General features: G+C 38.7%; 1 protein-coding gene across 1 annotated transcript; it reads left to right on the top strand.

Moving 5' to 3' along the window:
- Positions 1-4,426: 4,426 nt before the first annotated feature.
- LOC107655570 (NUAK family SNF1-like kinase 1) lies at positions 4,427-16,357 on the top strand. Its single transcript, XM_074186884.1, is given in 8 exon segments — positions 4,427-4,922; positions 9,787-9,907; positions 11,316-11,467; positions 13,154-13,219; positions 13,291-13,410; positions 15,076-15,208; positions 15,297-16,066; positions 16,069-16,357. Coding segments are annotated over 8 exon segments (1,872 nt in total). The 5' UTR covers positions 4,427-4,688; the 3' UTR covers positions 16,345-16,357.
- Positions 16,358-16,930: the final 573 nt, after the last annotated feature.

Here is a 16,930-nt window from a genome sequence, read left to right as displayed (position 1 = left end):
ACTCAGTGCCATCAATTAAGACTTCACCAGATCCCAGTAAATAAACCTGACTTTTTGCATCTTTTTGCTTCATACTCTAGCATTTCAAACCAATTCATTGCTGTAATTATCAAAAACATGCATATAGTAGGAGAGGGGGAAATGGTTTCGCCTTTAAAGTCAACTCATTCTTTAAAATATTTTATATGTAACAAGTGCTTACTATTTATAATTCCACATAAGTTAAATTCCTCTGAAACATATTTTCATTTTATGTTTTCAAATTTTATCAGTGGCAAAGCAAATGTTCACTGAATGAACTGAGCTGACAACACAAAATGACAATAAAACTGTAGATTCTTCAGCACAGATGCGATGTTTGCTGTATTTATTAAAGAATTTGAATGAATATATATATATATATATATATATATGTATGTGTGTGTGTGCGTGTATATATATATATATATTTAATACAAATATATTCTGATTTCATTATCTCTTATTTTTCTGATTTCATTATATCTTTATGTGATTTCATTATCGCTGTTTTGCACATTAAAAAAAAACAATAATGTGCTGAGCAAACATTTCACTCATGACTAATTTGGGCTGGGCAAAACTACACGTGTTTTGAGATTAATAATTATTTTCCTAAATGAAATCTGGATGGGAGTTGTGTGTGTCTCTATCTTGCCCTCTGCATGTAATGACAGGTTAATCTTCATACAGTAGGACAGAAAGGCCTTCAATTACGCTGGAGTTCAGTCTCAGCCTGGGGCCAATGCTTCCGCCTGAACTTTACCATTTTACAAGACCATGTGTCACAGAATCAGGGGCGTTGTCACAGAATCAGGTGCGTTGTCATGCTCAAGGAGGAAAAAGCTTTAAAACAGCAGAATAGTTCTGCCTTGAAAAACGGCATTATTTGTAAAACACAGTAAAGACTACAAAAACCCCAAACTGGACTTTTGTGGCTTTTAGTCCATGTCTTTTAGTTTTAAGCTTCATATATGCATGAAACTTTCAGCAGATTTTAGATTTTCTCTTCTGGTATCATTTTGTCATATAAAATGTTTTTTAATGCCATCTGCAGCTAGTAGCACATCATGGTTTGTGGCTGTGACGTAACTTGAGCCTATTGGCCAACTATAAAAAACAGCTTTTTTATGTGCCCCACCCACATTTCAACAGGAAATACGTCACACACAGGAAAGAAAAACTGCATTTGACAAGTAATTTCACTTTAAAGTGGAATTTAAAGTGAGATGCAAGATTGCTGATGTATGTGAATGATGTAAGAGTGATGTAAGAAATCACTCTGTGATGTAAGCACATCTGGATATTGGTGTGTGAGTGTGTTTGGTGCTGAGGTAGGCCTGTGCGTGTGTATTGCGCAATGTTCTAGATGACAAACTGCTCAGGTCTTGCCTGTCTCTCAGTGACTCAGGGGTCTGTGGGTCCGAGGGCAAAACACAGCTTCCTTTTAAGGGTGAGGACACTTCCTACAGTAACACTACAATACTGATTCTGTTATATTTTTTAGCATAATTTGAAAATAATGGTTTACTTAGTTATTCTCATAAAACTTTCAATTAAAATATCAAAATATATATATATATATGTGTGTGTGTGTGTGTGTGTATATTTTATATTCATATAAAGAATTGTTTTAATGAATTATTACTTTTATTTAGCGGCAATGCATTCAATTGATCAAAAGTGACAGTAAAACATTTATAATGTCTTTGTATTTCTATTTCTATCTATCTATCTATAAAATATACAACAGTTAATTGTGAAAATATTTCACAATATAACTTGCTGTATTTTTATCAGATAAAGCAAAATGTATAATAATAATAATAATAATAATAATAAATATATAATGTATGTATTATTCTACAAGCTAATATTTCAAACATTCTTGGCTATTTTTCAGAATTAGACACAGTCATTCAAGTACAGTATGTAGGTATTGTAGGAAATCTGATAATCATTACCATAGATTGCATTCCTACTTATAGTATTGTCAGAGATAATATATGGTTATACTGTATATATGCAATTATGTAATTTACACTAATATGCAACTGAATACTTCGGCTTTCATGTCACGTCAAATAAAATGACGCAACTCCAGATTGCTGGACTGTGTGCCTAGCGTGTATGACACAAACAAACCAATAATCTAGGATGACGAAAATGAAAATATAAAGCAAAATCAAGAATGTCAGAGTAATGTATAGTACAACCTATATCACGCCACAGGCAAGACAGTAAGCGACAGTCACAGTACATTCAGAAACCATGATTATTCATTTCCTGCACGCAAGAATTGAATCATGCAGATATGTCTGATGTCATATGAGCTAATGACCCCAAAGACTTCTAACCAAGGACCTTTCACTAAACTTTTTAGGGTAGAAAAGATCTTGCATACTCGTCTTTTTGCTGTTGGCTATCTGACTGTCAATCCCAGAATGCTCAGCTCTCGGATTGACTGCTCAGCTCTCAGTGGGTAACATCAGCTGCACATCAGCCATCATATCTGATTTTAGGGCCTGTCCATCAAAACATATAGCCCAGAATACCAGAGAACAATGATCCACTTCTGTGGCAGAGTAAAGACTGTGTAAGCATTTACTATATAAAAACAGCCCTAAACTAGAGCTTTTTCAGGTCTGATATTTATCTTTAATGCACTTATTGTTTATTACACTTGGCAGAATTGTTGAAATACACATTTTTTGTTTTTGTTTGTTTGTTTTTTTGCCCCACAGCCCCTTCTAGTGACAAATCAAATTCCTTGAAAATCTATGGCTACTGTACTACTCTAAATATTGCTGAAGCAAATAGTACAGTATGTATATACTATTGCATGCATAGAATATCAAGATGACTTATTTGTTAACATGCAGAACAATCCTTGCGCTAAACTTGCCCTTCCATTTGCAGTTTGACGGATGATGGTCATAATATCGTGCAAAGAAGTCATGTGACAAACATAGTAAGGTCAGATGACAACAAATACTTTTTTGTACAATGTTTTCAGTTACACTTACTTTTTAAATAACAGTGCCGAAAACAGTATATACATACAATACTACATAATAACTCTTTTTTGTAAAATGTCTCACAGAAGTCCAATTAAGATCAAGTTGAACTGTTGCATACTGAACGTTTTGCCAAATGTTAGTATTCAGTATAGGCTACATCAGAAACAGAATGAGTGGTATATCGTTGTTATCAAAAACACAGCCTATTTTAGTGATACTTTAAGTTCTCCATATGGTGGCAGTAGGTCCCAATGATCCCAGTATATGACAGCCGCAGAAATATCGTGCTGTTGCTAGAGGGCGCTGGTGAGCCATATTTTGCTCACTGTGCGTAATGTTTGCTACTGTCCTGAGAGCTACCAAAGTTTAGGATCACAAAGCAAACAAAAACAAGCCAATTGGATTTCAAGGAAATAAAGACCAGAGATTCTTCATTAGAAAAGCCATTACTGCACCTGCCCAATGCAGTACACAACATATCTACACAAAGAGCTTGCTAACATTGAAATAAATATAGCAGCCTACAATGTGCTTAAAGTTCATTCATGTATTTTTATTCGTTTGTTTGTTTGGGCTATTTATTTATGCTATATTTTTTATTTGTGTATTTATGCAATGAATCCATTATTTGTTTGTTTGTTTAAAAAAAAATCCATTAGATTATATTATTATTAATAATAATTTGCTTTGACGCTTAGCCTACTCTTTTTGGTTCACTTTCGTTTTTTTTTCACTTCACCTTATTTTCCATGTTGTCTATTTTTGTACTTTAGCACTTAAATACTTAAAATACCTAAATACTTTCATGTCAATATCAAGCTTTTAATAGAGATAAGCAATACTGTTGCGCTACTCAGTTGAATCATATTTTTAATTGCTGTTATATTGTAATCATTTTAACTATACATTGCTGCAAAACACATGCATATTACATGAAAATATGAAATGCTTTAGTCCTAGAAATGTACAGTTATTCGTCATGCCAATCAAGCACATTAAATTGAAGAATAATTGAGAGTGTGTGATGAAGGGAAGGCACTGACCAAACCTAATAAAATACAATTATGTGTTCTCCATTACGCCATTATTCCACTAGGGGAGAGAGAGAGAGGGGCAACGTTTCGACCATCAGGTCTTCGTCAGGTCTTCACAAATTACGTGAACTGGTACAACTCTTTATAAGTAACAGGTGATCATTCTAATTAGACACATTCAATCACTGTGCAGGTACACTCCCACAAGGAAAGAGAGAGAGAGCGAGAGAGAGAGAGAGAGAGAGAGAGAGAGAGAGAGAGAGAGAGACCTGCACTTATAACTCCGCCTCCGGCTTCATCCAGGCTGCATTCTTTATTCCTGTAGTCTTTACTCTGGAGAAAAGGGAAGAGAAGGGGAGGAGGAACACGCACCGGTAGTGGGATGGACGGGTAAACATGGAGTCGTGCATATTTGAGCTGCCAGAGGCGAGACGAGCACTTCACCGATGAATGACTGACGGGTCGCTGTTCTCAGACGCCCCCTACAAATCCCAGACCCCATTCATTAGATTAACTAACGACTGAACACCGAGTTCGGGATATTTCTTACTTTCTGAAACGGCTGAGCACCGATTTTAAGATTGATCGAGCATCTGGACACATCGCTGAGGAAACCATGGAGACGGAATCATCCCAGTTAGCGAGTAACGGAGCGAATGAAAGTGAGCCTCTACCGGTGGACTATCCCGGAGGAGAGATGCTAGCCTCTCTTGGTGTACGAAGAGGCTCCAGCGTGAAGAAACATCACCACAAACACAACCTGAAGCACCGCTACGAGCTGCTCGAAACCCTCGGGAGAGGAACATATGGAAAAGTGAAGAAAGCCATAGAGAGGCACACTGGACGAGCGGTGAGTTGACCAACATGCAATGACCCAAAAATTGCTCTTTCAAAGCTCAAGAGATCTTATGAAGTTCTTAGATAGGTATCAAATGAGTTGCATGAACCAACCAGTTCATTTGATTTTGGAAGAATTAACTGAGTTTTGCATCTTGTCAAATCTGAGCTGAGTGTTGAAGTTTTTTTTTTTAATGTAGTGTTTTTTCCCATCACTCTTAGAAATAAAGGTTCTAAAATGGGGATTTTCAGTGTTGCCACAGAAGAACCATTTTTCCTCCCCAAATAATTTTTTGTTAGTGTGAAGAACATGTTAATAAGCTCACTATAAAGATCCTTTTGTGAAATGGAAAGGTTCCGTGGATGTTAAAAGTTCTTTGTGGAACCATCAATGTCATTAAAGAACCTTTATTTTTAAGAGTAATCATGGAAAAGCAGAAGACAAGAGAATGTTTCTGTTTCATCTCATTGTCCTATTGGATTGAACAGAGATATTAAAGAGATCTCGTTTGTGATTATCCTTTCATATGGGAGATGTTGTGTGGGTTTCACTTGATATCAGTTGACCTAATTAAACATTCCTTTGAAACTTTGGTGAAAGTAAATGTGCCCTTAATGGCCATCATTACATGCACAATTTCACAGGGCAAGTGCTGTCTTCCGTCCCTCAGTAACAGGGGTCAGCTCATTTAGGTCATCTAGAAGTATGTTTACGTTTAAGTATGTTTATGTTTATGTCGCAAGTAACCTAAGCTCCTTTACGTATCGCTTTGGCCTCGCCACCATTGCTAAGAAATGCACAACATCTGTAGAGCAAGATAAGTTGGAAAAACTAGGATAAACCACTTCTGTTTTGGAACTAGGTCAGTGCATTAATCCCGAGACAGATCTGCATCTTGAGTGGGGCAGATATGGACCTAGTGGGTCAGAGCTGTGGGCGAAAAATGTGGCCTGATGTCAACAGCTGCTTGAGCGCAGGATGCTCTCAGAGTCACGTCCGGGACTTTGTAACCTAATAACGGAAACCACTTATGAGCATTTCCTCAGAATTAACACCGTCCGACTAAACAGAAACATTAGACAGTGTGGTTCTGTGGAGACCAACACAACTGGTTGTGTTTTCAGTGTTGATGACCAAGGGTGCAGACAAACTCAAGTGTCTGTATGGTGATGACTTTGGCACCAGTAAAGAATGTTCCAGCATATGCATTTAAAAGCTTACCCTGTCAACACATGTGAGTGAGCTTTAGTTATTTGCTTGGTTTTATTTAAATGGGGGGTTTGGTGATGGAAAAAAGACAGGTAGACATTGTGGACTGGGGCAGATGATAAAGTAGCAATTACAAACTGAAAAAATTCTGAAGTTGCAGTCCATGCTCATTGTCTGAATGGACCGATGGGTGAATCTAGGAATGCATGACTCGTGCTAGTAGCAAAGGAAAGAATTCATAACTTTGTGGGATGAGTTAAACCAGAACATATATATTGACTGTTTGATTGTGCTTCTTTATAATCGTGTAGTCTTGGCTTTTGCTCTTTAGCCTTAGCCTCTTTAGCATTTTTATAGTCATTTTAGGGGTTTAGGAGTTACATTGTCATGGCCATTAAAGGGGTCATATGATGCAATTTCAAGTTTCCCTTTCTCTTTGGAGTGTTACAAGCTGTTCGTGAATAGATAAGATCCCTGACGTTGCAAAGACTAAAGTCTCAAACCCAAAGAGATATTCTTTATAAAAGTTAAGACTTGTCCACGCCCTCCTAAAACGCCGCATTCAAACACGCCCCCACATGTCTACGTCACGATGGGGGAAGATTTGCATAACACCGCCCAAATGTTCACGCAAAGAAAGAAGGCGTAACTTTATTGTTGCTGCCACCACCGCCGCTATGTTGTGAAGACACTGTGTTTTTCGTTGCGAAAGCGAAAATACTTTGTTCGGCCTTCCAAGAGGACACCACTAGAAATCAGTGGTTAAGTTGTATTTACAACACTGTTCCAGAACAGTTCAACCCAAATATTCAGATGTGTGAAGCGCATTTTATGGAGGACTGTTTCCTGATCCTGGGAGAGTAGACTACAATGCTGCTGTTCTGACTCACAGTCTGTAAGTACGTTCTCATATTTAAAGGATTTGCCACTGATAATTCAAATGAGAGTTTTGGGCAGTGTAGAGTAGGGCTTGTATTGTTTTTGTCTTGTCGCACCGGGACACGGCATCACAGTATGGTGAAGGGCGTAACATTTCTGTGTTAACATTAACGCACTGGATAGCTGGCCAATCAGAGCACACCTCGCTTTTCAGACTGATGAGCTTTGTAAAAATCGACGCATTTCAGAAAGGCGGGGCATAGAGAAGAAACAATAATGTACAGTATGTCAAAAATAATGTGTTTTTTAACCTTAAACCGCATAAACATTTCATTACACCAAATACACAAAATAATGTTCTTTTTAGCAACATCATATGACCCCTTTAAGTAAAATTGGATATTGGAAACATTTTTTTCATACACTAAAATAATTTTTACAAGCATATTGTTTACATCTTATGGCTATACTATTGAAACAGTATTTTAGTGTTTATGGATTGCTTGCTCCATTTATTTAAAATAATTTTTTCAACAAGGGTTGTGTTGAATTTTTTTTTTTTTTTTTTTAAGGACACTGACATAGTATACGTTATGTATACTAACGTAACGCTACGACATAGAAAGATGGAAAAGGCAGAGGAAGTTGCAACAAATGCAATGACTGGCTTTCTTTTTTTGCTCCTTCATTGTGTTCAATTTTCTATGATGCATTTTTCCAAAACTTTGTTCGGCACGAGTGCTCCGGTGAGTAAAGGTGCTCCCTTTTCCCCCTTAAACGGCGGACAGGTAAAACAACACAGCTGTTGTGTGAGGCTCAGACAATGGGCTGGTCTATGTCTAGGAGACAATAAGAAGGCTTCAGTTTTAGCCAGGGGTTAGAGAAGAGCAAAGCCTACAGCCAGCTGGCAAAGGCATCAAACACAGGTTGGCTTAATGATCTGTAGCCACAGGCTGGGTAACAATACAGCTCATCCATGTGCGCTTCCTTCAGCGAGGTCAAAAAATTACCTGCGTGGCCGTCTGCTGCGATGCAATTTTAATGAGTTTATGCTTTCACTGTGATTAGGGTAAAGTTTGAGAGTATAAGACATTATATCACATTGAGGTCCTAAAGTGGCTCTTAACACATGCAATCACACTCGTTCTGGCTCTAACTTATAGCCTTTTTAAAACCATCCACCAACCTAGTGACAAACACCAGACTGTAACCAGACAGATCATATCCAAGTGGCGCGTTAAATACATTTATCACAAGCGCTGCACTATGAGTCTTACATAAGTCACTGATAAGGCTGTAACATGCAATGCATGCATTGTAGATGTCATCTGACAAGAAAAGAATACATTGCATGAACACCATTTTGCCACTAAAAGGCTTGGGTTGGCAGGGTTGTGAACTGCACTGGGTGGACAGGAAGTCAGCTCTGTCAGCGCCACTTCCCCTTCTTCGTGTTTTATGAGTCAGTGGAGGAACATGCTGCAAACTTCCTGCAACTTTAATCCCTTCTCATGACCACTCAGACTTGGCAAGGCAGAAATCTTCTCAGCTCCCTTAAGCATGCATATAAAGGATAAGACTAAGATATTGAGTAAATTACTTTAGCCACTAAAACATTTATGCTCGAGATAACATTGCATTATTAAAAAAATATGTAAAAATAAAAAAAGAGGTTATTTGAAAGCAGGCCTTTGAGCGCTGACACATCTCTGTGATAGAGCCTGTTTGGGAGCTGATAAATGGGACATTTAAAAATAACTCCTGTGGTGCGCCTTCTCCCAAAAAAAAGCCATTCACCTTCACAGAAACCCATTTTTGCTCAAGGTTAAGCCGTTAAAGTCCAGATCTAGACCGTCATTGCCTTTAGCTTACAAAAAACATCTCTCTTCAGAACTTTGAAAAAGAAAAAGAAAGAAAAGTACTGAAATAAAGTTTAATGCTTTCTATTGGGAATAAAATAATTTATATGATTTATGCATCTTTTAAATGACTATCTACATAGTTCATAATAATTAAAGCATATTATCACCATAGAATATCATATTACATTATTTACATTATTTTTATTGTATTTTACTACACTATTTTAAAGATGCTGTTATTTTTATTATAAAAAAGACAGTATTGTAGTTTTTGTTAATATTTTAAATTCAAATCTATTTTATTTTTTATAATTTTGTCATTTATTTTTGTCATTTTTTTACATAGGTCTATATAGATTTGAGTTTATTTTAGTACTTCAAGTTAAACAAAAAGAAAACGATAAATGTTGACGTAGCAACTATCTGAAATCAAATAAGTTTAAATTTTATTCTATTTTATTTTAGTTAATGTAATGAAAACTTTTTTTTGTGGTATTTTAGTTTTAGTTAACTGTTATAACCCAAGTCCATGTTTTAACCCGCTATATTAAACTGCTCTGCAGGTTAAATAAAAAGAGTGCTAATACTACTAGATTTGTTAGTTCAGCAAATTTGTAGGTCACCTGACCGCCTAAGACAGGAAGTTCTTGACACCATAAAAGGGAGTAGGCTCTTCTGTTTCTATGATCTATGACCCCTGAGCCAGGATGCCACTGGAACACAAATATCATCAATCAGAGTTTTTTTTTACCTTTGACCCTCATCTTCATCAATACATCAAACTGAAAAATTGCTACTAAACCAGGAATCCAACAATATTTTCTAGTTTCTCCAATCAAAAGAATCACTAATAGTACTTTGCCTAAACGCTAACGTGCTACAAATAGGATTCACATAGTTGATTCTACTTGTTTGTTGGTTCTCAGGTAGCGATTAAATCCATCCGAAAGGAGAAGATTAAAGATGAACAAGACATGGTGCACATCCGCAGAGAGATCGAGATCATGTCTTCTCTCCGCCATCCACACATCATCTCTATATACGAAGGTAGGTCTTTTTCTCACTGCTAGTCGTAAAACACTGTCACTGAGACACCACAACTCCACTTAATGTATTCAGAAACTAAGCACACATCAAAAGTCTACAAACCCCTTCAACTTTGATTCTCAACATGTGTAAACTCCACACCCTTTGCTGCCGCGTGTGGTTTTTCTCAACATCCAATCATCTTTAGATCAGTTGCCTTCACGTTTTATTTATGCGATCTGACCGCACCCTGCTAGCCCAAGGCTGTTTGTTGATCAGGCAACAACGTTGTTGGGGGTGTAAACTCTCAAATGGAGATGAAGCAAATGCATTGAAGTCATTACAGTCCTGCAGCAATCAGCATGTTTGAAATGTCCCACGCATGTAGCTTTGCCTCTCAGAACATAAATCAAAAACCCACCAAATTAGGCCTCGAATGCAGCGATACTCAAAACAAAGCTGCTTTATCTCCACGCTGACAGAGGGAGACGCCACGGCTGTGGACTCATGCCGCGATCTCAGCCAGGGGTCATTACTACTGACCCTGGATCGGTCTGAGAGTCGGTGCCAAAACGGAGAGCGCTCAGTCTCCTGTGTCTAATACGGATTAGCCGAGAGAGGTAATTACTCAGTGCTAGCTTCTAGCACTGGTTTGGATGTCTTGAACGTGAACTTAACTGGTTTTCGAAGGTTATTCCAACAAGCTTGGTTAGTCCTAGACAGTCAGCAGGTGTCCAAATACACATGCTGTTGAGAGTGACACCAAGAGAGTCAAAGGAAACCCACATTTATTGTCTATTTGGCCCACTGACCATCACTGTGACAACCAGCCTCTGGGCGGTAAACAATGAAGGTAGAGATGCTCCTGCTGTATCAGCAGAAGATGGAGGAGGATCTGAATGGAGCAACAGCTTCACTCCCCTGCAAAATAAAAACAAAGATTTGCTGAGATCCCATTTTTTCCATTGAGATTTGCAAGATAAACACTTCTCTGATTTGCTTAAATGATGGCTATTAATCTAAGAGCTGCTACTAAGAATACTGTGTTGTGCAAAACATGTACCTTTTCTTAGAATGGGAATGTTTACGCCACCATCCAGGATCACGTACACCAAATCTCGCTTCCTCTCTGCACTTAACACCTGTTAACAGTTGTGGTCTCGCTTGCAAAGACAGCTCCTAATCGCCATGACCCTGACTAAAGCCAGACTCGCTGGCGATTTTGACTCCAACATACTGGCATTGGCCCAACGAAAGCTTGAGCCAAACTGTTAACAGTCAATGACAGAGAGATTTAGCTAGAGAGCCGGATATAATGGAAATATGCTGTTTTCATTTCCATGCACTGTCGCTTTAACAAGCAAAGGCCTATAATGCAATGATGTTGAGTAATCTAATCAAGCGCTGTTGTATTTGCTTCTATTCACAGTGTTCGAGAATAAGGATAAGATTGTGATCGTGATGGAATATGCCAGTAAGGGCGAGCTGTACGATTACATCAGCGAGCGCCGAAGGCTCAGCGAAAGGGAGACCAGACACTTCTTCAGACAGATTGTCTCTGCTGTTCATTTCTGCCACAAGGTGAGGGTGGAGCTGGTGGAGCCGTGCGGTGAGATAAATTAAAAACTAATTTGCTGACCTTCATATCATTCTAAACCTGTATGACCTTTTCTACTGGGAAACACAAAAGAAGATTATTCTGAATTCTGAATATATAATTATTCTGAAAATTGAGGGTTTTTTGGTCCATACAATGAAAGGTGTTATTTTGGACCCCGTTGACTTGCATTATATAGACAAACAGTACTGAATAACTTTGTGTGTGTGTGTGTGTGTGTGTGTGTGTTCCATTAAAAAAAAGTCATAAAGGTCATACAGCTTTAAAATTGCATGAGGGTGAGTAAATGATGGTAGACGTGTCATTTTTGGTTGGACTATATATTCATATAGAAGATATGTTAGCAGAGAGCAAACTGAAGTGCATATGCAAAATGTATGATCTTTCAAACTAGGTTAAAAACTGAAGACAAAGGTTTTCTGTATTATGGAAGAACAAGAAATAATAAAACAACTAGTTTCAGCCGTGGATGATAATCAGATGCTACTGTAAATCTTATATTCTCCATTTAATGTATTTGGTCACAAAAGTAAATTTTAGTTTAAAATTTTTACTTACATTATTATTTTTAAAAAAGTGTCCTTTATACTTTTATGTAATAACTGTTTGGCGAAAGAAAAAACAAAGCCAGTTTGCTGGTCTTATCTGGTCTAAGCTGGTTTTTTGGTTGGTTTTAGAGGAATAGAGCTGCTAAACATTAGCTTGGCCAGCCTAGCCAGACCAATTTGGGCAGGTTTGGGGACTAGCTTTAACCGGGCAAACTAGCTTAAACTGGTTTTCAGCTGGAATATTGTAAAAATAGGCTCTATTGCATTTCTTGCCTTTAATCTTATGCAGCTAAGGTGCTTTAGCCTTTAACCGTGACTACAATTACATTATAGCACAGTGTCTCGTACCTTAAAGCCTCTCAAACTAAACAACTGACATCTGTGATCTGTGCAATGTTCACGTGCAGCCAATAAAATGATTTACTACATGGAGGAGGACTTGACATGATATGAGAAGGATAAACTTCCAAGAACGTCTCGATGCGAAAGGTTGTGGAGCCAGAGAGCAGTTGTGTTCTTCTGTCCTGGTGCCAAACCCCTCCTCATCTCCCATTTTTCCCACTTTCCGAATGTGATATACTTCAAATTGACCTTTCGCATTGATCCAGCACATATTTATTCATTGATTTCCATTTTATTTCACATTTTAGAGCATATTTTTCTAGTTTTATAAAGATTAAGGGTAGGATTAAAGCAGAATATCCCGTTCCTGGATCAGTACAAAGGGTCAGCCGGTACCCGGGGCCGTGTCAGCTGGAAAATGAAACGCCCTGGGGGAATTCAGCCTGGGCTTGGCCTTTGTTTCTATACAGCTGGGCTGATGATGTCATCAACTCAGCTGGGGGATTCCAAGGAGGTCGTCCCGGAAAGGAGGGAGGAGATACACAGATCAGGCCATTTGACAGTGGATGAAGGGAAATGTCACTTTTCCCTTCAAAAAATATTGCTGTCTTTAAAGAATAACAGTGTATTTATTGTTCATTACATCAGGTTTTGTAGGACATCAAATAATGACAAAACTTAGGTGGCAGCATAAAAAGTGATGTTCCTATGATGCCTATAAGTTGATCTAAAAACTATGGCTTTGATGATGTCTTACAGAACGGAGTAGTACACCGAGATCTCAAGCTGGAAAACATCCTCCTGGATGACAATGGTAACATTAAGGTATGTCCTGATTTCCCTCGAGTGATTTATTACTCAATATCAGCCTGTTCTGACTCGTTTTTTTCTTCCAGATTGCAGATTTTGGTTTGTCCAACCTCTACCACAAGGACAAGCTACTTCAAACGTTCTGCGGCAGCCCGCTGTACGCCTCCCCTGAGATTGTGAACGGACGACCGTATAGAGGCCCGGAGGTACATTATGAACTAATATTCTCCAGTTATGCAACCCTGCATTGCCATTTAAGAGGCCTTCATTTTTCCTTCTTTAAAAAATGTGGGCTAGGAAACAATCACATACTTCCTGTCTCGAAGTGATAAGAGAGAACAAAACACAGATAAAGAGAAAGAGAAAGCGTTTCCACTCATATCTAAGGGAGGTGAGACCACCCCTCATTCCACATCCAAACTCAGTCACTCCCCACAGGAATCGCTTAACAGGCCAAGTCAGTCAGCGTACCCAACATCCTCCATAATCCAATGAGAAACAAAGACTTTGCCAAAAAGAATGAGGACTAGCTATTTTCAGGATATCAAGCATTCTTATAGACCCTTCATGGTTGCTAATATTTAATAGCCAAACACTAAGCCTGTCTGGAACACAGGAATACTGTATCTCAAAATTCCCATACTTTTTCCAGTTTTTATTGTACGATGACACATGCAAGACTAAAAGCCTCTGGACATTCAATCATACACACTCACAATGATCCCCCTGGTCCCTCAATCATCCTTACATAACTGGAGACCATGGGGAAGGCAGCGTTCATCTTCTTGCTGGTCAGAGATCAGTGGATCTGCGCCAACAATATCAGAGCTCTTCACATCTACTCAGGGTCAGACAGGTCTGGAGTTCGGGGAGTGGACGTTTCCTGCGCTGTAATCAGCCATTGTTTCCCCTCGATACCTCCTCATTCCTGACCTGCACCCTTGGCTAATCAGCAGAGGTGCAGCAGGGTCAGACGAGGTCAGCACGAGAAATGATTAAATAACGAGCAGGAGTTATGATGGCTGTTACTGCGCAGATATATGTGAGATTACCTATTGTTCTCATACATTAGGTGTACAATGACAGCTTGATTAAATGTTCATAAATATAGGTGGAGTTGACTTTGTGGCCCAGGCAGGAAAATAAAATAACACAACCTTTTAATCTATTGCTAAATGACGGCAAGTGTTTACCGGCACGTTCAACTAGTACAAAGGTTAGCCAGTCTGTGAAGTTGTTAAATATGTGAAAAATTTTATAGAAAAAAAGAGCATCATGTTGATAATTTAACTGTTTTAAATAAAAGTTACCGTTGATGAAAAATTAGTAAAAAGATAAATGGCATATGTTTTTGAAAAATGTTATATAAAAATGTAAATATATAAATATACATTTTGTAATATATAAATATTATAAATCAATGTGTAATCATTTATTTCATTATGTATTTTATAATTTAGGACATTTAGTAAATTGTTAGTACATTATGAATATCATCATTTAAATTAATAATGCACTAAACATTGCATTTATATAAATGTAATGTTATATAAAATACAATATATACATTTTGTAATTATATATTTTAAATATAAAAATTGATATACATTTATACCTTAATTTTTAATATATTACAAATATGTATTATATAATATTTTGTTTTGTGTAATTTCACGTAACTCAAACTAAAATAGTACTTTAAAACAGTATCATAGTTTGACTAAATCTTGCAAATTAATCAATATTATTACATTTAAAGGATATTTTCATTGCATTTCAAATGCAACTTTTATTTTAAATGTTCCATAAACCATTTTCCAAAACTGTATCTCCCAGTGGACCAATTTATCAGTGTGGCGTTGTTTTGACAGGTTGACAGTTGGGCGCTGGGCGTATTACTATACACTCTTGTGTACGGAACAATGCCCTTCGATGGAGGAGACCACCAAAGACTCATTCGCCAGATCAGCAACGGAGAATACAGAGAACCGCCACAGTCATCAGGTATGTCTCTTCTCACTAGACATTTGTAAGTCATCTAAGCCCAAATCTCAGTTACCTGACTGAGTTCAAATCTCTCCATCTCATTCAGACGCTCGTGGTTTGATCCGCTGGATGTTGATGGTTAATCCAGATCGCAGGGCTACAGTTGAGGACATTGCAAATCACTGGTGGGTGAACTGGGGCTGGAAGACCAGCGTGTGCGACTGCCAAACGCAAAGGGAGAACAGCTCACCCATGCTGGCCCGCTTCATTGACTGGCAGAACCGCACCGAGGTCCGTCCAGGCAAAGTTCAATGCCCAGAGCCTGGTAACACTAACAATGGCACTAATACAGCCTTGACTCCAGCCCGGCGTCTGAGAAAGTCCATGAAGGAGAACGATGGTGGGATGTGGGGTGTTGCAGAGGAGAAGCCAGGCCTCAAGAGACCAAAGAGCATCCTGAAGACTCGGGCGACCAGTGGAGACCAGCGGTCCCAGAGTCTATGCGAAGTAGAGCTCAGACGGTCCATTTGCTACCAAGACGTCGAGTCCGGCTCGAGTCCAGAGCGAGAAGACACCCTGGGTGGCTCACCAGCCAAAATGGTGTCCATGTTACCCAAGAAAGGCATTCTGAAAAACAATCAGCAGCGCGAGTCTGGGTATTACTCCTCGCCGGAGCGCAGCGAATCCTCCGAACTGTTAGGGGGCGCTACTGTGCAGCCTCCGAATAGCTCCCCACCCAAACGGACTGTCGGGAGGAAAGGTATACTGAAGCGTAACGGGAAATATTCCACACACAGTGCTGTGGGAGTCCATGGAGAGGCCCAGGCTGACTCAAATGGTTCGCGGAGCCAGAGCAGACCCTCCAGCATCTTGTACGCATCTTGTACGAGGAGAAGGGTCTCTCCAGCATGGGGTTGGACTGGCCTCCCGCCTCTCCGAAACCCAACATCCGGGGCTCGCTGTCGGCCGAAGACTTGCTGCAGATGGCTGGGTTCAGGGGCCTTCAGACCGTGGCACCCCTTCCCGGTGGAAAGGGTGTCCGCAGCCCTCCTGGTTCCCCTGGAGACAATGGGAGCTTCTCCTTGCTGGGCGATCTGGATGATGTTACCCAGGTGTACCAGAAAGCCCTGGACATCAGCAGCCAGCTAGGCTAGACTTAGAGAAAAAGGCAGAGAGAATATTCTTAAGGCAGTAGATTATGAAAACAAAGATTAAGATTGAAAAGGTTTCACTTAAAAAATGGGAATCAAAAGGTCAAGTCTCGAACTGTAAAATCGTCAGGAAGTGGTATATATTGTGCATGTGCAACTGTTTTATTGTTCAACATACAATGGCATGTCAAGATAAAATGAAGATACTATGCCATTTTTTGTTACATTCTGTTCATTTTTAGTTGTTCCTCTAGTTTAATTTCCTAAATTGCTCACATAGGCTTTCAAAACATTGGTTGCATGAGGCATTTTTACTGTGGGTTAAGCGTGATCTATAATAGTCTAGCTTTAATATCTGCGTTAAGATATACATTACAAGGCATTTCTGTCAACCTAAGCGTCGATGTGGCAGTTTTATATGAAGTACAGTGTAACCATTGAAATATATATATAAGAAATTAACTGGAAAAAGAATGTTTATCCTGTAGGATATCTGTTATAGTTCATTGAGAAAACTTGACTGGATATACTACATATTTAAATTGTGTTATTTAATATGTCTTGTATTATATTCTGTACGTTGCCATGG

The sequence above is a fragment of the Sinocyclocheilus anshuiensis genome, unplaced genomic scaffold (assembly GCF_001515605.1).
Source record: "Sinocyclocheilus anshuiensis isolate Anshui unplaced genomic scaffold, SAMN03320099.WGS_v1.1 scaffold916, whole genome shotgun sequence".
Classification (NCBI taxonomy): Eukaryota; Metazoa; Chordata; class Actinopteri; order Cypriniformes; family Cyprinidae; genus Sinocyclocheilus; species Sinocyclocheilus anshuiensis.
The sequence above is the reverse complement of the archived record's forward strand: the minus strand, read 5'-3'. Positions and strand labels throughout refer to the sequence as shown.